The 23,530-nt window shown below is 28.4% G+C and overlaps 1 protein-coding gene across 1 annotated transcript; it reads right to left on the reverse strand.

Moving 5' to 3' along the window:
* Positions 1–10,408: 10,408 nt before the first annotated feature.
* On the reverse strand, positions 10,409–18,640 carry crip1 (cysteine-rich protein 1). Its single transcript, XM_062039999.1, has 4 exons — positions 18,474–18,640; positions 10,730–10,824; positions 10,608–10,665; positions 10,409–10,527 (listed from the first exon to the last, which is right to left on the reverse strand). Exons 1-4 carry the CDS (start codon positions 18,511–18,513, stop codon positions 10,490–10,492), a joined length of 231 nt encoding a protein of 76 aa, XP_061895983.1. The 5' UTR covers positions 18,514–18,640; the 3' UTR covers positions 10,409–10,489.
* Positions 18,641–23,530: the final 4,890 nt, after the last annotated feature.

The following is a 23,530-nucleotide window of genomic DNA, read 5'->3' on the forward strand; positions in this document are numbered from 1 at the left end:
TAAAAAAAAAATATATATATATATATAATTTTTTTTTTAGATAGAAAAAAAAATATATATATATATATGTATATATATGTATATATATAAAACATATATTTCTTCATCTAAAAAAAAATATATATATATATATATATTTTTTTTTTAGATGAAAAAATATATATATTTTATATATATATATATATACATATATATATATGTATATTTTTTTTTAGATGAAAAAATATATATATATATTTTATATATATATATATATACACACACACATATATACATATATATATATATATATATATATATATATATATATATATATATATATATATATATATATATATATATATATATATATATATATATATATGAATGTGTGCATACTTTCTATGCTATCTTCACACTAACGGTTGGAAAAATGAATCTTTGTGATTTTTATTAGTCGGTGTAACTTATTTCTTTTTATTTGGACTTTATTCCTTACCACGTTTGTGTTTTCATCATTCATATATATTTTACCACGCACTGTTTAAATATTAAAAGTGTTTTTCATTTTGTATGTCAAGCGCTGCTTCTGACGTCATTGCAGTTCCACAACAATGCACCAGAGGGCGCCGTTGCAGCGCTCAGCACAAAACGCGCAATGTTTTCAGTGAGACTTTAAAAGTATAAAATCATTGAAATGCATTAAAGACGGAATATTTTGAGAAAAAAAATACAAGTAAAAGGTCGGAATTTACTTGGGACGTGTTAAGGCAATGTTTTTCCTCAATGTTCAAATCCGTCTTATACAATTAATTAGTATAATTAAAAACTAGTAAACTTTAATACAGCGCTAAAAGTGTTAAAATTACTATTACAAAATTTTGTTTTAATAAAAGCGCAAACAGGTGGAATGTATCAAGGAAAAGTTGCAATGGTGACGAAAACAAAGCTGTCATTGCTAAAAATAATAATGTATCAAAATCAATGTTATGAAGTATTGACCCATTCAATGCTCAAATTACTTCACGTCAAATATTCCACTAAGAAACTTTTTTTTTTTTAGAGAAAATATTGTATATTTTGTTTGGTTTGCCATAAAAAACTATGTTTTCCATGACAAAAAGAGCTTCTTTTTTTAAAATAAAAACTTATCGACGGATAGACCTTAAATTAATCTAGAGATTTAAGCGTTGAAAGTATGTATATATATATATATATATATATATATATATATATATATATATATATATATATATATATATATATATATATATATATATATATATATATATATATATATATATATATATATATATATATATATATATATATATTAAATAATGCATCAAAATCAATGTTATGAAGTATTGACCCATTCAATGCTCAACTTCACTTCAAATATTCCACAGAGAATTTTTTTTTAGAGAAAATATTGTATATTTTGTTTGGTTTGCCATAAAAAACTATATTTTCCATGACAAAAAGAGCTTCTTTTTTTTAAATAAAAACTTATCGACGGATAGACCTTAAATTAATCTAGAGATTTAAGCGTTGAAAGTATATATATATATATATATATATATATATATATATATATATATATATATATATATATATATATATATATATATTAAATAATGTATCAAAATCAATGTTATGAAGTATTGACCCATTCAATGCTCAACTTCACTTCAAATATTCCACAGAGAATTTTTTTTTAGAGAAAATATTGTATATTTTGTTTGGTTTGCCATAAAAAACTATGTTTTCCATGACAAAAAGGGCTTCTTTTTTAAAAAAAATAAAAACTTATCGACGGATAGACCTTAAATTAATCTAGAGATGTAAGCGTTGAAAGTATATATATATATATATATATATATATATATATATATATATATATATATATATATATATATATATATATATATATATATATATATATATATATATATATATATATATATATGTATATATATATATATATATATATACATATATATATGTATATATATATATGTATATATATATATATATATATGTATATATATATATATATATATATATATATATATGTATATATATATATGTATATATATATATATATATATGTATATATATATATGTATATATATATATATATATGTGTATATATATATATGTATATATATATATATATATATATATATATATATATATATATGTATATATATATATATGTATATATATATATATATATATATATATATATATATATATACATATATATATATATATATATATATATATATATATATATATATATATATATATATATATATATATACATATATATATATATATGAAATAATGTATCAAAATCAATGTTATAAAGTATTGACCCATTCAATGCTCAACTTCACTTCAAATATTCCACAGAGAATTTTTTTTTAGAGAAAATATTGTATATTTTGTTTGGTTTGCCATAAAAAACTATGTTTTCCATGACAAAAAGGGCTTCTTTTTTTCAAAAATAAAAACTTATCGACGGATAGACCTTAAATTAATCTAGAGATGTAAGCGTTGAAAGTATATATATATATATATATATATATATATATATATATATATATATATATATATATATATATATATATATATATATATATATATATATATATATATATATATATGAGAAATAATGTATCAAAATCAATGTTATGAAGTCTTCACTTCAAATATTCCACAGAGAATTTTTTTTTTAGAGAAAATATTGTATATTTTGTTTGGTTTGCCATAAAAAACTACGTTTTCCATGACAAAAAGGGCTTCTTTTAAAAAAAAATAATAACATAATCGACGGATATATCTAAAGTTAATCTAGAGATTTAAGCGTTGAAAGTAAATACATATATATGTATATGTATGTAATGTATATATTTTATGATTTATTTTTAACACTTTCATGAGTGGGGGACCTTTTGAACCCCTGAGAATTGTACTTTTTTATTGCTGAAAATAATAATAGATAGTACTTTATTGATTCCTTCAGGAGAGTTCCTTCAGGAAAATTAAAATTCCCGCAGCATTGTACAGGATTGAGATCAAATTTAAAAAGTAAATAATAGGGGTATGAATGGAAATAAAATAGAAAAATAATACAATAAGAATTAAAAATAAAAAGCAACAATAAGAATGAAACTATAACAGTAAAAATAAGAATACAACAAGAGAAACTAGGCAGTAGTGACCATGTTATGAAAAAGTATTGCACTGTTATTGTTTTGCATCCCCTCGCATCCCAGTTTTGAAGATGAAAAATATCAAAATATCCGCCGCATGTTTGGATTTTTCAGTGTGAGGCCCTCAGTGGAAAAAGTTAGGACACCCCTGCACCAATGTCATGATGCTGCAAAAGGAGAGATACTTTTTAAAATGTGTTGTAATTACACAGTTTGTCCACCAGAGCGCGACTTAATATGTTCTGTAACAACATCAGCAGTCCAAGGTAAATATATATATATATATATATTTATATATATAATGTTAATTTTAATTCAGTATTGATAACATAAAAACATCCAGCTCGGAGGCCTTGTCCTCTCATGAGCTACCCCAGCGACGAGGCCTCTTCCTGGGCTTGGAGTCGTGGATGAGCCCCGCCTCCTCCCGCAAGTTCTATTTTCATATTTCCACATATACATTATGGTTTGGTGTGTGTGTTATGTTGCTTAGGCGGGCGGAGGACAGCTGCTTTAATATTGTTTGAGTGTGTGTGTGCTTCGAGCAGGCACGCACACAATGGCCTGCAAGTCTGTTGGGGCCTGTTGGTGTCTGTTGCCGTGGCAACCGTCTGCACATTGGCGAGCCCGAGGCTGCTGTGACCCTGAATCATTCACCATTTCATTTCATTATTCATACTGGAAAATATATCAATTCATTCACACGCAGTTTTAATTCTAGTTATACACGTACTAACACTATTACAAGAAGTAGACTATAAATATAACTTATACATAAATATGAAATATTTATATATTATATATATTTACTGTATATATTATATATTTGTACCCCATTTTCGTTATTACTCAGTTCCAAAAAGTCAGTTGGAAAGAGAAACTATTTTTTTCCCACAGGAAATGATCTAATTCAGGGGTGCCCAAACTTCGGCCCGACAGCATCCAAAATCCAGCCTGCGGGAAGTCCAAAATTAAAAAAAATTCAAAAATAAAATAATAATTGTATAATAATAATGATAATAATTTAAAAAATAATATTGTTGTAATTATTATTATTTTAAATCTGTCCTTTCTAATTGATTTTCTACCGCCTGTTACTCTCTGTGTCTACTAGCCACTCAGGCAAATCACATTGTCTAAAAAAAATGAATACATATATATATATATATATATATATATATTCAAATAAAATCCCCTGAAAAGCAGGGAAACCTGTGAAACAGACTTGTAGGGTTGAAATAGCCTCTGTGTTTTTTCCTGACCTAACGTATATATATATATATATATATATATATATATATATATATATATATATATATATATATATATATATATATATATATATATATATATATATATATATATATATATATATATATATATATATATATATATACATATATATATATGTATATATATATATATATATATATGTATATATATATATATGTATATATGTATATATATATATATATGTATATATATATATATATGTATATATATATACGTATATATATATGTATATATATATGTATATATATATACATATATATATATGTATATATATATATATGTATATATATATATATATGTATATATATATATATGTATATATGTATATATATATATGTATATGTATATATGTATATATGTATATATATACATATACATATATATATATATATATATATATATATATATATTTATATATGTATATATATATATATATTTATATATGTATATATATATATATATATATATATATATATATATATATGTATATATGTATATATACATATATACATATATGTATATATGTATATATATATATATATATATATATATATATATATATGTATGTATATATATATATATATATATATATATATATATATATATATATATATATATATATATATATATATATATATATATATATATATATATATATACTTGTCCAGGGTGTACCCCACCTTCCGCCCGATTGTAGCAACCCCGAAGGGAATAAGCGGTAGAAAATGGATGGATGGATGGATATACATATATATATATATATATATATATATATATATATATATATATATATATATATATATATATATATATATATATATATATATATATATATATATATATATATATATATATATATATATATATACAGTATATATATATATATATATATATATATATATATACAGTATATATATATATATATATATATATATATATATATATATATACGTATACATATATGTATATATTTCATTCTATTTTAGTTACTTTATTGAGTTTACAACCCCCTGGCGCTGTTTTGTACTGTTTCTGTACTTATTTTGATTATTATTATTTCTCAATTGTTTGTAAATGTTGCAATTTATAAATAAATGTTTATAAAATAAAAACAATTAAAACAATTCTAACCCCCTGGTGCTGTTTTGTACTGTTTTTGTACTATTTTTAGGATTATTATTATTTATTTGCTTGTATGTAAATGTTGCATATTATAAATAAAGGTTTGTTAAAACAATAAATTAAAAAAAAAGTCGATTCCTAAAAGTGAAACCCAAATCCTCCCATTGGATTATTGATTTCAAATTAGTTGAAAATATAAAATACCTTAAATTCTTGTCTTAATTGAGGAGTTAAAGTGATTTTAGATACGTTTATTTGTTTATGTTTGTATTGTCTCTTACCTATACTCTCTTTAACATGTTTGTTGGTATAACTATGTTGAACGCTCAACCCTGTAAATGTCTGCAATGTTGAAATGTGTTGGAAGTGCCTTGATTTGTTTGTGTATTGTCAATAAATTCTATTTGTGAGTTTAGTTGTTAAATAAAAAGTAACATTTCCGCATTCCTCGGATTCATCCGCATGCGCAGATTGCAGGGGGCGTCCACTTCAATGTCCCGCCAAAAGCCTGTTGGCGCTTAACAGCAGAATTGTAGAACGTAAGAGCAGCTGCGTCCTTCAAAGTCCGCATTGACGCGTCTTTTCATAACTATAGAGTGAATGTAGTTGTAATTTTACCTTTTAAACGCACTATGCGCTCTCTTTTGCGTGTTTAAAGCCAGCAAGCCAGTGTTGTTTACCATTGTACTATGGAAACGACGGCGCATTATGGTGACGTCATCAGACATGGCCGAGCCATAACTCTCCATTTAGTCGTCCACACAGTTTTAGTGTTTACATCTATGGTCCGCAAAGTGAAAAAAACAAACTATTTAATGCTGTCTAGTGTTTTTAAAAGTGTGCGATTTTGAGGACAACATGTGGACACGGCCTAATATTTGAGGGAGTCTGAGTTTGCCGGGGACATTTAAAGTGGCGGACCGCAAGTTAACCTTCTCGCCATTATGCTTGCCGCGCTTTTTAAATAAAGCAAATGTTTAATCTCTGCCATTGAAAATGTCAAGTTCAGGATAAACTAACTTCAAAACGGCAGCCGGTAAGTGATATTATTATTATTATTACTCATATCACCCATATCTTACCGTAACAGTGTGGTACGTTCAGGGACACTCTGGAAACATGGCCTTTAAGTCATGTTGGAAAACTACTCTTTACTGTACATTAAATATATAGTTGTTTACATGTCATGTAATATAGAAATTAAACGTTTGAATATACGTATAATACTTTAGGTGTGTAGAATAAAATATGACCTACCCTGCCTGGATATTCTTGTTGTAAATGTAGTGTAAAAACATAGTGTAATTGAATATATAGTTGACAAATTAAATTCATAAAAATGGTAATAATAATTGGTAATGATGAAAATTAATTAAAAAAACAGCTCCAATTATATAAGTTTTATATATGTGACACAGCAAAAAAGAAACTGTACTGTACAAACCCTAAAAGCAGTGAAGTTGGCACGGTGTGTAAATGGTAAATAAAAAGAGAATACAACAAATCCTTTTCAACTTATATTCAATTGAATAGACGGCAAAGACAAGATATTTAACGTTCAAACTGGAAAACTTTGTTATTTTTTGCAAACATTAGCTCATTTGGAATTTGATGCCTGCTACATGTTTCAAAAAAGCTGGCACAAGTGGCAAAAAAGACTGAGAAAATTGAGGAATGCTCATCAAAGACTTATTTTGAACATCCCACAGGTGAACAGGCTAATTGGGAACAGGTGGGTGCCATGATTGGGTGTAAAAGCAGCTTCCATGAAATGCTCAGTCGTTCACAAACAAGGACGGGGCGAGGGTCACCACTTTGTCAACAAATGCCTGAGCAAATTGTTTAAGAACAACATTTCTCAAGCAGCTATTGCAAGGAATTTAGGGATTTCACCATCTACGCTCCGTAATATCATCAAAAGGTTCAGATAATCTGGAGAAATCGCTGCACGTAAGCCATGATAATGCCTGGCACCTTCGATCCCTCAGGCTGTACTGCATCAAAAAGCGACATCGGTGTGTAAAGGATATCACCACATGGGCTCAGGAACACTTCAGAAAACCACTGTCGGTAACTACAGTTGGTCGCTACATCTGTAAGTGCAAGTTAAAACTCCACTATGCAAAGCCAAAGCCATTTATCAACAACACCCAGAAACGCCGCCGGCTTCGCTGGCCCAGAGCTCATCTAAGATGCAAAGTGCAAAAGTCCTCAATTTTAAGTTAATGATTATTTGCAAAAAAAAACCAACTTTCTCAGTTTGAACATGAAATATCTTGTCTTTGCAGTCTATTCAATTGAATATAAGTTGAAAATAATTTGCAAATCATTGTATTCTCTTTTTATTCACGAATTACACAACGTGCCAACTTCCCTGCTTTTGGGTTTTGTAATATTGTGTGCTATAGATCAGTGGTCCCCAACCACCGGGCCGCGGCCCGGTACCTGTCCGCGGACCGATTAGTACCGGGCCGCGCAAGAAATAAAAAATAAAAAAAATATATATATTTTTTTTTTTTAAAATTAAATCAACATAAAAACACTACTGTGTGTCAATATAGATCAATACAGTCTGCAGGTATACAGTCCGTAAGCACACATGATTGTATTTCTTTATGAAAAAAAAAATAAAAATAAAAAAAAAATCCCCCCCGGTCCGTGGGACACATTTTCAAGCGTTGACCGGTCCCCAGCTACAAAAAGGTTGGGGACCACTGCTATAGATATGAATTTTGATGTCAAACAATACTCTTAAAATATGAACTAAATGACATTAAAATATAATAATGAAATAAATATAATAGTAGGTTATAATATACCAGAAAATAAAGTATTGAGGACTGATGGACAATATTACTACTACTAATACTACTACTACTACTTCTGTACTGTTTATAGAATAGAATAAAGAGTACTTATTGATCCCTGGGGGAAATTCAGCACCACAGTTCGCTCACAATAGACAATACAAATAATATAATATACACTACCGTTCAAAAGTTTGGGGTCACCCAAACAATTTTGTGGAATAGCCTTCATTTCTAAGAACAAGAATAGACTGTCGAGTTTCAGATGAAAGTTCTCTTTTTCTGGCCATTTTGAGCGTTTAATTGACCCCACAAATGTGATGCTCCAGAAACTCAATCTGCTCAAAGGAAGGTCAGTTTTGTAGCTTCTGTAACGAGCTAAAGTGTTTTCAGATGTGTGAACACGATTGCACAAGGGTTTTCTAATCATCAATTAGCCTTCTGAGCCAATGAGCAAACACATTGTACCATTAGAACACTGGAGTGATAGTTGCTGGAAATGGGCCTCTATACACCTATGTAGATATTGCACCAAAAACCAGACATTTGCAGCTAGAATAGTCATTTACCACATTAGCAATGTATAGAGTGTATTTCTTTCAAGTTAAGACTAGTTTAAAGTTATCTTCATTGACAAGTACAGTGCTTTTCCTTCAAAAATAAGGACATTTCCATGTGACCCCAAACTTTTGAACGGTAGTGTATATGAGGGGTCACCAACGCGGTGCCCGCGGGCACCAGGTAGCCCGTAAGGACCAGATGAGTAGCCCGCTGGCCTGTTCCAAAAATAGCTCAAATAGCAGCACTTACCAGTGAGCTGCCTCTATTTTTTAAATTTTATTTATTTACTAGCAAGCAGGCTTCGCTTTGCTCAACATTTTTAATTCTAAGAGAGACAAAACTCAAATAGAATTTGAAAATCCAAGAAAATATTTTAAAGACTTGGTCTTCACTTGTTTAAATAAATTCATTAATTTTTTTTACTTTGCTTCTTATAACTTTCAGAAAGACAATTTTAGAGAAAAAATACAACCTTAAAAATGATTTTAGGATTTTTAAACACATATACCTTTTTACCTTTTAAATTCCTTCCTCTTCTTTCCTGACAATTTAAATCAATGTTCAAGTAAATTTATTTTTTATTGTAAAGAATAATAAATACATTTTAATTTAATTCTTCATTTTAGTTTCTGTTTTTTCGACGAAGAATATTTGAGAAATATTTCTTCAAACTTATTATGATTAAAATAAAAAAAATAAAAAAAATAAAAATTAATCTGGCAAATCTAGAAAATCTGTAGAATCAAATTTAAATCTTATTTCAAAGTCTTTTGAATTTCTTTTAAAAATTTTGTTCTGGAAAATCTAGAAGAAATAATGATTTGTCTTTGTTAGAAATATAGCTTGGTCCAATTTGTTATATATTCTAACAAAGTGCAGATTGGATTTTAACCTATTTAAAACATGTCATCAAAATTCTAAAATTAATCTTAATCAGGAAAAATTACTAATGATGTTCCTTAAATTCTTTTTTTAATTTTTTCAAAAAGATTCGAATTAGCTAGTTTTTCTCTTCTTTTTTTCGGTTGAATTTTGAATTTTAAAGAGTCGAAATTGAAGATAAACTATGTTTCAAAATTTAATTGTCATTTTTTTCGTGTTTTCTCCTCTTTTAAACCATTCATTAAGTGTAAATATCATTAATTATTAATAATAACATAGAGTTAAAGGTAAATTGAGCAAATTGGCTATTTCTGGCAATTTATTGAAGTGTGTATCAAACTGGTAGCCCTTCGCATTAATCACTACCCAAGAAGTAGCTCTTGCTTTCAAAAAGGTTGGTGACCCCTGGTGTATATCATATATTATATATATAATATATAATATATGAATAATATAAATATATTATACATACATTCTACTAATAATGATAACAATCATGGATTTTATTTAAAGGAGATATGAACTAAGAGAGGAAAAAGCAAGTATTATTTATAGATTATTTTTGGTATTTATTTGCATGACTGGATGAAGTCTGCAGGACGTCACACTCGCTTCCTCCGCTTCTTAATAAGCGTGACTCTCTGTTCCGCCGTGTCCAAACCCTGCAAGAAAAAAAAGATACACACATGTATATGAGATACCGTACATGCTTGCATAGTGTGTGCCGTGTTGTGTTGTTTACCTCCAGGCCCAAACAGTGCACTGTAGCAAGGCTTGTGGCAGTACGGTTTGCCGTCGTGCTGTAAGAAGACAAGTTTGAATATGTTTTTTTCGTAATGTTGCGTTGCGCAATACACGACTCACCTCAGCATGAGAGCCAGAGGACAGCGTCTTGCCGCACTTTTCACACTTAAGACACGGCCGATGCCAGTCCTTGCCCAGCGACGACACTTTCTCCGCTGCCCAAAAAAAAAGTCAGACGTCTTCTTTAGGAAACTTCTAGAAAGAAATTGACGCGAGCTGGCTACTAGCGAAGAGCTACGTATAGTATTTTTGCTGTGTTCTCCGGTTGCTATGGCGATTCTTTCAGAACAATTGCGCATAATTGAATATATCGAATTTAATATTTTAATAAGTTATTCATGCAATTTAATCACTGCACTGTATTTAAATAAATTATTCAATTGTTTAAATTTTAAATGTGATAATTAAATACAGCAAAAGAAAAAACATACTGATGTAAAATAAATGCGCACATTCAAAAATGTAGGAAAGATGACTAAATTATTATATTAAAAATAATGATAAAAAATTAATATAATTTAAATATATATTACAAATGTACTATATAATATTATAGTTAATGTATTATATTTAATACCAAGGGAGCTTTTCGGAAGTTTCCTCAAGACATGTCTGACATGTTTTGTTTTTTAAACAATTTAAAGTTTGGAAAAAGTGACTTACTTAAAATAAGGTTTTACAATATTGTTTTGATATTCAACATTTCTAAATAATTGAAGGAGATAATTTATAATTTGAGCCACTGTTTAATTGCACTTTTAATGAAAATGTAAAACTAATAAAAATTCCCAGGTATTTTAAGAACAATTATTAAATAAAAACAGGTTTTTTTATAATATATTACAATATTATGTTAGGGTGGGAGAGAATCAATATGTAAAATTTCTAATCTAGCAATTGAACCACTAATTAATTAAATGTATTTTTTTTATGAAAAAAAATAATCATAGTGTATTGATAAACAGAATTTTTTTAAATTAAATTAATTATTTAATTAAAAAAAAAATTACATAAATAAGTAAATTAAAACATTATCCTTGTTTTATTTATTTAGAAAAGGTTACTGCAATAAACAAATATTGCAAATAAGATGTACTAAACTTGGTATATAAAACATATCCAAATTTTTTTTAAATTAGAGAACGCCACTAAAGTAAAAAAAAAAAAGTATATATTTTTACATACTGTATTAAAAAAACATATTATACTGGTATATTACACAAACAATTCGTATCACATTTAAAAAAAAGTAATAAGCTCAAGAAAATTAAATATTTTTTTAAATAGAAAACAATAATAAAGTGAAAGTAAAGTTTTCTAATGTACTAAATTCTGCAGTAATATTTCTGTCAAAAATATAATGATGATTAAAAAGTATTTTAAAGAACTAAAACCATTTTCTTGTAAAATATATACAATATATGTAAAATTTCTAATTTAGCAATTGAACCACTAATTAATTAAATGTATTTTTTTAATGAAAAAAAAAACATAGTGTATTGATAAACAGAAAAAAAAATAATTAAATTAATTATTGAATTAAAAAAATAATTACATAAATAAATAAATTAAAACATTATCCTTGTTTTTTTTATTTAGAAAAAGTTACTGCAATAAACAAATATTGCAAATAAGATGTACTAAACTTGGTATATAAAACATATCATAAACTTTTTTAATTTAGAGAACGCCACTAAAGTAAAAAAAAAAAAAGTATATATTTTTACATACTGTATTAAAAAAACATATTATACTGGTATATTACACAAACAATTCGTATCACATTTTAAAAAAAGTAATAAGCTCAAGAAAATTAAATATTTTTTTATATAGAAAACAATAATAAAGTGAAAGTAAAGTTTTCTAATGTACTAAATTCTGCAGTAATATTTCTGTCAAAAATATGATGATTAAAAAGTATTTTAAAGAACTAAAACCATTTTCTTGTAAAATATGTACAATATATGTAAAATTTCTAATTTAGCAATTAAACCACTAATTAATTAAATGTATTTTTTTAATGAAAAAAAAATCATAGTTTATTGATAAACAGATTTTTTTTTAAATTAAATTAATTATTTAATTAAAAAATAATTACATAAATAAATTCATTAAAACATTATACTTGTTTTATGTATTTAATAATAATAATAATAATAATAATAATGATTTGCATTTGTAACGCACTTTACATTTGTTAAAATCTCAAAGTGCTACAAAGTATAAAAAAAAAAAGATAAGGTTACTACAATAAACAAATATTGCAAATAAGATGTACTAAACTTGGTATATAAAACATATCATAAACTTTTTTAATTTAGAGAACGCCACTAAAGTAAAAAAAAAAAAATTATATCTCTTTACATACTGTATTAAAAAACATACTGGTATATAACACAAACAATTTGTATCACTTTTTTTTTTTTTTAAGTAATAAGCTCAAGAACATTTTATATATATTTTTTTATAGAAAACAATAATAAAGTGAAAATACATTTTCTAATGTACTAAATTCTGCAGTAATATTTCTGTCAAAAATATAATGATGATTAAAAAGTATTTTAAAGAACTAAAACCATTTTCTTGGGGTCAAATCCGCCAACGCTCTTTGGGGGTGGAAACAGCGACACCTGTTGGCTCTAGTGGGGCACTGCAGCCTGACCTAATTAACGTTAAACCCCAACAAGGACAGTTCAAAGACGTTTGGGTGGGGATTGAATGTTGCAAATATGAACTTCATGTCCTCATAAAGTGCGATAAAGACGACAAGTCATCTTTCGACTTGATAGGAAGCTTTGATAAGAATAAAAAAAAGTCTAAATCTCAGGAATTTTTTTATTTTATTGCGTCTGCTCACTGCTTCAATATCAACACACAAGTGGAGGTCAGCCAATGTAGACGCACACACACACACACACACACACACACACACACACACACACACACACACACACACACACACACACACACACACACACACATTGCTAAAAAGGGAAAAGCCATTGTGTGTGTGTGTGTGTGTGTGTGTGTGTGTGTGTGTGTGTGTGTGTGTTGGACAGCTTGCTACATTCCATCCAAAGAAAGAAAGATGTTGTAGAAGTTGTTAATATTGTAGTAAATAAAGTCAACATGCACGTTAAAGTACACACCAGGAAGTAAGTGAGTTTTTATTTTGCCTTTATTGTGATTGGAATGTTAAAACCAGGAAATGGAAACATGTCCACATTCCAAAAAAAAAAAAAAAAGAAGAAGAGTGAGAATGTTTAACTAATATGATCCTGTTTGTCATCATTCCTAAAACACATGAAATTGTTGAAAAACGAACACAATTCTGGAAGAAAATATACTTTTAAAAGTTTTCAATAAAAAAAACTAACTAAATATACTTTAAAAACTGCAAAAAAATAAATAAAATCCACCTAAATTACAGGGAAAAATAAACCACTCTGTGTAGTTCCTAAAACACATGACATTAATGTAAAACAAACAAAAATGTGGAAGAAAATATACTTTTAAAAGTTTTAAATAATAAAAAAAAAAACCCTGCAAAAATAAAATAAATAAAATCCACCTACATTTTAGGGAAAAATAAACCACTTTGTGTAGTTCCTAAAACACATGACATTAATGTAAAACAAACAAAAATCTCAAAGAAAATATGCTTTTAAAAGTTTTAAATAATAAAAAAAAAACCCTGCAAAAATGAAATAAATAAAATCCACCTACATTTTAGAGAAAAATAAACCACTGTGTAGTTCCTAAAACATATGACATTAATGTAAAACAAACAAAAATGTGGAAGAAAATATACTTTTAAAAGTTTTAAATAAAAAAACAAAAAACCCTGCAAAAATAAAATAAATAAAATCCACCTACATTTCAGGGAAAAATAAACCACTGTGTAGTTCCTAAAACATATGACATTAATGTAAAACAAACAAAAATGTGGAAGAAAATATACTTTTAAAAGTTTTAAATAATTAAAAAAAAAACCCTGCAAAAATAAAATAAATAAAATCCACCTACATTTTAGGGAAAAATAAACCACTTTGTGTAGTTCCTAAAACATATGACATTAATGTAAAACAAACAAAAATGTGGAAGAAAATATACTTTTAAAAGTTTTAAATAATAAAAAAAAAAAACCTGCAAAAATAAAATAAATAAAATCCACCTACATTTTAGGGAAAAATAAACCACTTTGTGTAGTTCCTAAAACACATGACATTAATGTAAAACAAACAAAAATCTCAAAGAAAATATGCTTTTAAAAGTTTTAAATAATAAAAAAAAAACCCTGCAAAAATGAAATAAATAAAATCCACCTACATTTTAGAGAAAAATAAACCACTGTGTAGTTCCTAAAACATATGACATTAATGTAAAACAAACAAAAATGTGGAAGAAAATATACTTTTAAAAATTTTAAATAAAAAAACAAAAAACCCTGCAAAAATAAAATAAATAAAATCCACCTACATTTCAGGGAAAAATAAACCACTGTGTAGTTCCTAAAACATATGACATTAATGTAAAACAAACAAAAATGTGGAAGAAAATATACTTTTAAAAGTTTTAAATAATTAAAAAAAAAACCCTGCAAAAATAAAATAAATAAAATCCACCTACATTTTAGGGAAAAATAAACCACTTTGTGTAGTTCCTAAAACATATGACATTAATGTAAAACAAACAAAAATGTGGAAGAAAATATACTTTTAAAAGTTTTAAATAAAAAAAAAAAAAACCTGCAAAAATAAAATAAATAAAATCCACCTACATTTTAGGGGAAAATAAACCACTTTGTGTAGTTCCTAAAACATATGACATTAATGTAAAACAAACAAAAATGTGGAAGAAAATATACTTTTAAAAGTTTTAAATAAAAAAAAAAAAAACCCTGCAAAAATAAAATAAATAAAATCCACCTACATTTCAGGGAAAAATAAACCACTGTGTAGTTCCTAAAACATATGACATTAATGTAAAACAAACAAAAATGTGGAAGAAAATATACTTTTAAAAGTTTTAAATAATAAAAAAAAAAACCCTGCAAAAATAAAATAAATAAAATCCACCTACATTTCAGGGAAAAATAAACCACTGTGTAGTTCCTAAAACATATGACATTAATGTAAAACAAACAAAAATGTGGAAGAAAATATACTTTTAAAAGTTTTAAATAATAAAAAAAAAAAACACTGCAAAAATAAAATAAATAAAATCCACCTACATTTTATGGAAAAATAAACCACTTTGTGTAGTTCCTAAAACATATGACATTAATGTAAAACAAACAAAAATGTGGAAGAAAATATACTTTTAAAAGTTTTAAATAAAAAACAAAAAAAACCCCTGCAAAAAAAAAAAAAAAAAATCAATTTACATTTAGGGGAAAATAAACCACTCCGTGTAGTTACTAAAACACATGAAATTGTTGAAAAACAAACAAAAATCTGGAAGAAAATATACTTAAACGTTTTAAATAAAATAAAATAAAAATTAAAAAAAAAAAGATCCACCTACATTATAGGGAAATATAAACCACCCCGTGTAGTTACTAAAACACATTAAATAGATGTAAAAGAAACAAAAATCTGGAAGAACATATACTTTTAAAAGTTTAAAAGAAAAAAAAAACAACTGAAAAAACTGCAACAAAAAAAAGTCCACCTATATTTTAGGGAAAAATAAACCACTCTGTGTAGTTCCTAAAACACATGATGTTGATGTAAAACAAACCAAAATCTGGAAGAAAATAAAATTTTAAAAATTCAAAAAAAAAAAAAAAAATCTTCCTACATTTTAGGGAAAATTATTTCTAACAATCAAAGATATTTATTGTTTCTGTAAAGTTGACGGTTATTCTGCTTTGTTATAACTCAAAAAATATTTTTTAAATGAGGTAAATCCGCAACGTGACAATTAAGCATTATGCTTTTGTCATTCCAGTTAAGTATTGTTGTATTTACCTTTGTCTAAGAGCACATCTTCACTTCTTTTTACGCCCGCATGACATCCTATTATATTTCGGAACAACAAGAATGATTTATACAAATTAAAGTTGCTTTTTGTGTGTACTTCCGTTGGATAAGAGCAGAGCTTAACTTGCTTTTACGCTTGCATGACTTTGGAAGCATTTTTTAGAACGATAATATTGTTTTGATATTCAACATTTGTAAATAATTGAAGGAGATGATTTAGAATTTGAGCCACTGTTTGATTGCACTTTTAATGAAAATGTCAAACTAATGAAACTCACATTGTACAGGTATTTTAGGAACAATTATTCAAAAAAAAAAACGTTACAATTAGGGCTGCAACAACAAATCGATTAAATCGATTAAAATCGATTATAAAAATAGTTGCCGATTAATTTAGTCATCGATTTGTTGGATCTATGCTATGCGCATGCGCAGAGGCTTTTAAAAAAATAAATAAATATATATATATATATATATATATATATATATATATATATATATATATATATATATATATATATATATATATATATATATATATATATATATATATATATATATATATATATATATATTTTTTTAAATAAACCTTTATTTATAAACTGCAACATGTACAAACAGCTGAGAAACAATAATCAAAATAAGTATGGTGCCAGTATGCTGTTTTTTTTCAATAAAATACTGGAAAGGATATAAATGTAGTTTGTCTCTTTTATCCGATTATTAATCGATTAATCGAAGTAATAATCGACAGATTAATCGATTATCAAATTAATCGTTAGTTGCAGCCCTAGTTACAATATTATTTTAGGGTGGGAGAGAATCAATATGTAAAATGTATTTCAAGGAGCTAATTTAGTAATTGAACCACTAATTAATTAAATGTATTTTTTGTAATGAAAATAAATCCTTGTGCATTGATACACAACACAAAAAAATTATATATATATTTTTTTATTTAGAAAAGGTTACTACAATAAGCAAATATTGCAAATAAGATGTACTAAACTTGGTGTATAAAACATGTCATAAACTTTTTAAATTTAGAGGATGCCACTATAGTAAAAAAAAAAAAAAAGTATATATTTATACATACTGAATTAAAAAACATATTATACTGGTATATTACACAAACAATTCGTATCACATAAAAAAAAAAAAAAGTATTAAAATTATTAATAAGATCAACACTGTTTTTTCAACAATATTTTGGGGTGATTGCCAATAGCAGTGCTTAACTTCTTCTTCCACTTGTACAGCCGGTACTTAAAACATGAAGTGTGCACTTAAGTAACGGTTTGATGAGGATTAACTGACTGAAGCTCAATGAAAGATGGCCATGGTTTGACCTCGTAACAGACTAATCATTTTTCCATTCCTTCCTATTAGACAAAAACCGTTTTTTTTTCCTCGAAAAAAGACATTTTTGTGTGTTTTCCACCCGAGCAAACACAACAATGTTGCACACACATTCTTCCATCATTGCAACATTCCTGCAGCAGCAAAGCCTGCAGGCAAATGTCACAACCTACTTGTTTTGATGGACATTCTACACCATCTTCGGTCGCAACACAACAAGTGATGCAATAGTGACGAAACCGTAGCTTTATTATTCTACAAAATAAAGTTAAAAGTGTCGTGCGGCAACGCAGAATGACACGATCCTACTTTTAGCGACACTTTTAAACATGAAGTCATCTCTAAGCTCCCGTAGGAAACATCTTTTTTATAGTTGATGTTGTTTGAAAGCAACTTCCTGTTTTTTTTTTTTTTTTTGGTGAAGCCAAGCAGCAAAGAGAAGTGAAAGAAATAATTCTTACCAAAGTAGACCTCCTTATTGCATTTGGGACACTTTGGCATCTTTTCGCTTCTTCGGGTCTCACAGATGAGAAGAATACAAATGAATAAACACGCCGAGTCGTCACTTGTGTGCCGCACGCTTACTTATTTGACTTTTATACGGCCAGTGTGGGACAGGCTTACCTTCCATTCCTCTCTCTCTCTCTCTCTTACTCCCTCCTACTGAAGACATCAAAACCTCATTGTGGTGCACACCCTTCAAAACAATCATTGATAAAACACTGCATCAGGAAAACAAATCTGTGGCAAAAACACAGTATAACCTAACCAAAATACCAATAGTAAATACTTAGATAAATACAATAAAATGAAAATAAATTATATAGAAATAATAAATACATGTATTCAATCAAATTTACGGACCCCCTAAAGGGACATGGGGGAAATTTTTATTTTTATATTTTTTTTAATTATATATATATATTTTTTACATGTATCTCGTGCGCACGAGAAACTTTTTATAAAGTTATAAAAAAAAAGAAAACTTTTTTTTTTAGTAAATTTAGTAAAAAATAGTAAATACTTAAATAAAATTTAAAAAATGTATACTTTTTTTTTTTTTTTTTTTAGACATGTATCTGGTGCGCACGAGATAGTTTCTCGTGCGCACAAGATACATGTCTAAAAAGATAAATTAATAAAAATTACAAATTAATATTTTTTTTTTTTATAACTTTATAAAAACTTTCTCGTGCCCACGAGATACATGTCTAAAAAATAAAAAATAAAAATAATTATAAACATTTTTTTCCCCCCCATGACCCTTTAGGGCATGGGTGTCAAACTCTGGCTCGCGGGCCACATCTGGCCCGCCGAGTAACTTCATTTGGCCCTTGAGGCAATATCAAATTAACATTAGATCTGGCCCGCCGGTATTAAAATCATTTTTTTTATTATATATATTTTTTTTACATGTATCTCGTGCGCACAAGAAACTTTCTCATGCGCACGAGAAACTTTCTCATGCGCACGAGAAAATTTTCATAAAGTTATAAAAAAAAAGAAAACTTTTTTTTTTAGTAAATTTTGTAAAAAATAGTAAATACTTAAATAAAATTTTAAAAATTTATAATTTTATTTATTTTTTTTAGACATGTATCTGTTGCGCACGAGATAGTTTCTCGTGCGCACAAGATACATGTCTAAAAAAATAAATGAATAAAAATTACAAATTATTATTATTTTTTTTTTTATAACTTTATAAAAACTTTTTTCGTGCCCACGAGATACATGTCTAAAAAATAAAAAATAAAAATAATTATAAACATTTTTTTCCCCCCCATGTCCCTTTAGGGCATGGGTGTCAAACTCTGGCCCGCGGGCCACATCTGGCCCGCCGAGTAACTTCATTTGGCCCTTGAGGCAATATCAAATTAACATTAGATCTGGCCCGCCGGTATTAAAATCATTTTTTTTATTATATATATTTTTTTTACATGTATCTCGTGCGCACGAGAAACTTTCTCATGCGCATGAGAAACTTTTTATAAAGTTATAAAAAAAAGAAAACATTTTTTTTAGTAAATTTAGTAAAAAATAGTAAATACTTAAATAAAATTTTAAAAATGTATAATTTTTTTTTTTTTTTTTTAGACATGTATCTGGTGCGCACGAGATACATGTCTAAAAATAAAATAAAAAAAATTACAAATTAAATTTTTTTTTTTTTATAACTTTATAAAAACTTTCTCGTGCCCACGAGATACATGTCTGAAAAAAAAAATTAAACATTTTTAATTATAAACATTTTTTTCCCCCCCATGGCCCTTTAGGGCATGGGTGTCAAACTCTGGCCCGCGGGTGGGTGGAGTGGTGTGGGTGGTGAAGAACAGAGGAACAAAACTGTGATGTGATGGTCAAATGTGTGAATTAAAGACCTTAATTTAAGGTAGTTTATTTAGATTTTTTACCCCAAAATTTTTTTGCACATCGTTATGTACATTTACATAGTTTTAATACAGACCTGGGCATTCTGCGGCCCGCGGGCCACATCCGGCCCTTTGTGAGTTCCTGTCCGGCCCGCGTGAGGCCCATCGTAAATTACAAAATACATTTAAAAAAGTATTTATGTCGAGTGTGCAATACCGTAATCTGTCTGATGAAGAGCGCAAGGGAGGCTGATGCGTTGATGGTAAAACTGCAAACCCAAAAAGGACTTTTTGCCATATTTCACACCCCCAGAGATGCAGCCATCAGGACAAGTTTCGTCATTTCTCACAAAATCGCCAGAAAAAGTAAGGCGTTTTCTGGCGAAGAGTTTATTAAGGAGTGCTTATTGGACTCTGTTGCGCCGATATGCCCGGAGAAGAGGGGCGCATTTGAGAACGTGTCACTCTCCCGACGCACTGTAACGAGGCGGGTTGAGACCATCGCTGGAAACTTGGAGCTTCAGCTGAAGAACAGAACGGCCGACTTTGACTGTTTTTCGCTGGCTTTGGATGAGAGCTGCGATGTACGTGACACCGCCCAGCTGCTCATCTTCTTACGTGGGATAACTGCAGACTTTCAAATCACGGAGTAGCTGGCAGCCATGCAGTCAATTAAAGAGACAACCCCAGGTAATGACTTGTTCACATGGGTAAATGCGTGTTTGGACATGTTAGGACTGAAATGGGACAAGCTGGCAGGTGTGACAACAGATGGTTGTCCAAATCTGACGAGGAAAAATGTTGGACTTTTAAAGAGGATGCAGGATAAAGTGACAGAAATGGACATTTTTGCATTGTATTATACATCAGGAAGTGTTGTGTAAGACAGTGTTAAAAATAAAACCATCAAAAGCAATCTGCTTTTGTATAAAGTTAATTTAGGTTAAATGAAATTATTATTATTATTATTAATTATTATTATTATTATTATTAGTATTATTATTATTATTATTATTATTATTATTAGTATTACTATTTATCTTACGGTATATCAAAAATAATATTGAGCAAAATTTAATTGAAATATTGTCGATGTGGCCCTCCAGCAGTGCTCGGGTTGCTCATGCGGCCCCCGGTAAAAATTAATTGCCCACCCCTGTTTTAATATGTAGTAACTTTATATTTGTTTATAAACCGTTATGTTACCTTGTTTCTGGTCACTCTGTTCATTAATATTATTTAAGTATTTGCTTGATATTTAATTTAATTATGTTGTTTTTTTGTACAATTGAATTTGTTCCTTTTTATATACATTTAAGTGATTTTATTGTTGCACTTTATTGTTTTTCTTGCACTACGAATTATTTTTGCACATTGCTGTTTTAGGTTTTTGTTACCAAAAATAATAAAGTGAATCAGAATCAGCTTTATTGTCCAGTTATGTTTAACACATGGAATTTAACTTCAGTAGACTGCGCTCTTTTTGTACAAAGTAAACATTAAATATGAACAATTAACTAAAAATATAAACTAGTAATTAAAGACTAGTATGTACAAGACTGATGAGACAAGATGACACTTTTACTGTAAATACAAAACTTTATCACTTGGACTGTTCAACCCCAGGCCACTCTTGTAGCTGAATGTTTTCTACATTTTAAGATTAGGAACCATATGTGGCACTTTGGACATCATTCGTTCATTCATTGGTATTATTTATGTTCTTAACTGGGCCACCCCCATATCTTTATAAATGACATGTCATTTGTAAAGACATGCCAGGCTGACAATAGGATAATGTGAACAACACTGCCAGAGCCGCAATGAGTTTATAGTAGGTGTGTGAATGATCAACAATCAATATTATTGGCAGAAATAGAGGGCCCCAAAATCAAATTTCGCTTAGGGCCCCATGGAGGCTCGGGCCGGCACTGGCAGCACGTATCTATGTGAGCAACTTTTCTCCTCAATGAAGATGACGAAAACGTTTCACAGGATACGTCTGACTGATGAACACCTTCTGTCAATAATGAAGGTTGCCTCAGCTCACAGACTAATATTAATAAACTCGCATCGAAGAAAAGATGCCAGGTATCTGGCTTGGGCACATCAGATTAGTGTTGCAAACTGAGCAGTAAAAAGGTCTGAATGGTTGATTTATTCATTATTTTGTTTTCAAATTTATTAGCCTGTGGAAAAAGTTCATGTCGATATTTACCTCAGAAGGCTGCAAATCGAAAAGAGGCATGACATGTTTTGTTTAAATTGGATTTAATATGCCATTAATGGTTTCTTGTTTGTTTTTTGAAAGTTGATTTTGCACTATTAAGTTGTATAAGCGTTGCTTGTTCCGTATTCAATGTTAAAGGCCTACTGAAATGATTTTTTAAAATGTAAACGGTAATAGCAGATCCATTCTATGTGTCATACTTGATCATTTCGCGATATTGCCATATTTTTGCTGAAAGGATTTAGTAGAGAAAATCGACGATAAAGTTCGCAACATTTGCTCGCTGATTAAAAAAAAAGCCTTGCCTGTAGCGGAAGTAGCGTGACGTCACAGGAGCTAGTATTCCTCACAATTCCCCGTTGTTTACAATGGAGCGAGAGAGATTCGGACCGAGAAAGTGATGATTACCCCATTAATTTGAGCGAGGATGAAAGATTCGTAGATGAGGAACGTTACAGTGAAGGACTAGAGAGGCAGTGATGAACGTATCTTTTTTCGCTCTGACCGTAACTTAGGTACAAGCTGGCTCATTGGATTCCACTCTCTCCTTTTTCTATTGTGGATCACAGATTTGTATTTTAAACCACCTGGGATACTATATCCTCTTGAAAATGAGAGTCGAGAACGCGAAATGGACCTTCAGTGCCTTTTATCTCCACGACAATACATCGGCGAAATGCTTTAGCTACGAGCTAACGTGATAGCATCGTGCTTTAACTGCATATAGAAACAAAAGAAATAAACCCCTGACTGGAAGGATAGATAGAAAATCAACAATACTATTAAACCGTGGACATGTAAATACACGGTTAATGCTTTCCAGGCTGGCGAAGGTTAACAATGCTGTGCTAACGACGCCATTGAAGCTAACTTAGCAACCGGACCGCACAGAGCTATGCTAAAAACATTAGCTCTCCAC

This window comes from Entelurus aequoreus, linkage group LG03 (assembly GCF_033978785.1).
Source record: "Entelurus aequoreus isolate RoL-2023_Sb linkage group LG03, RoL_Eaeq_v1.1, whole genome shotgun sequence".
Lineage (NCBI taxonomy): Eukaryota > Metazoa > Chordata > Actinopteri > Syngnathiformes > Syngnathidae > Entelurus > Entelurus aequoreus.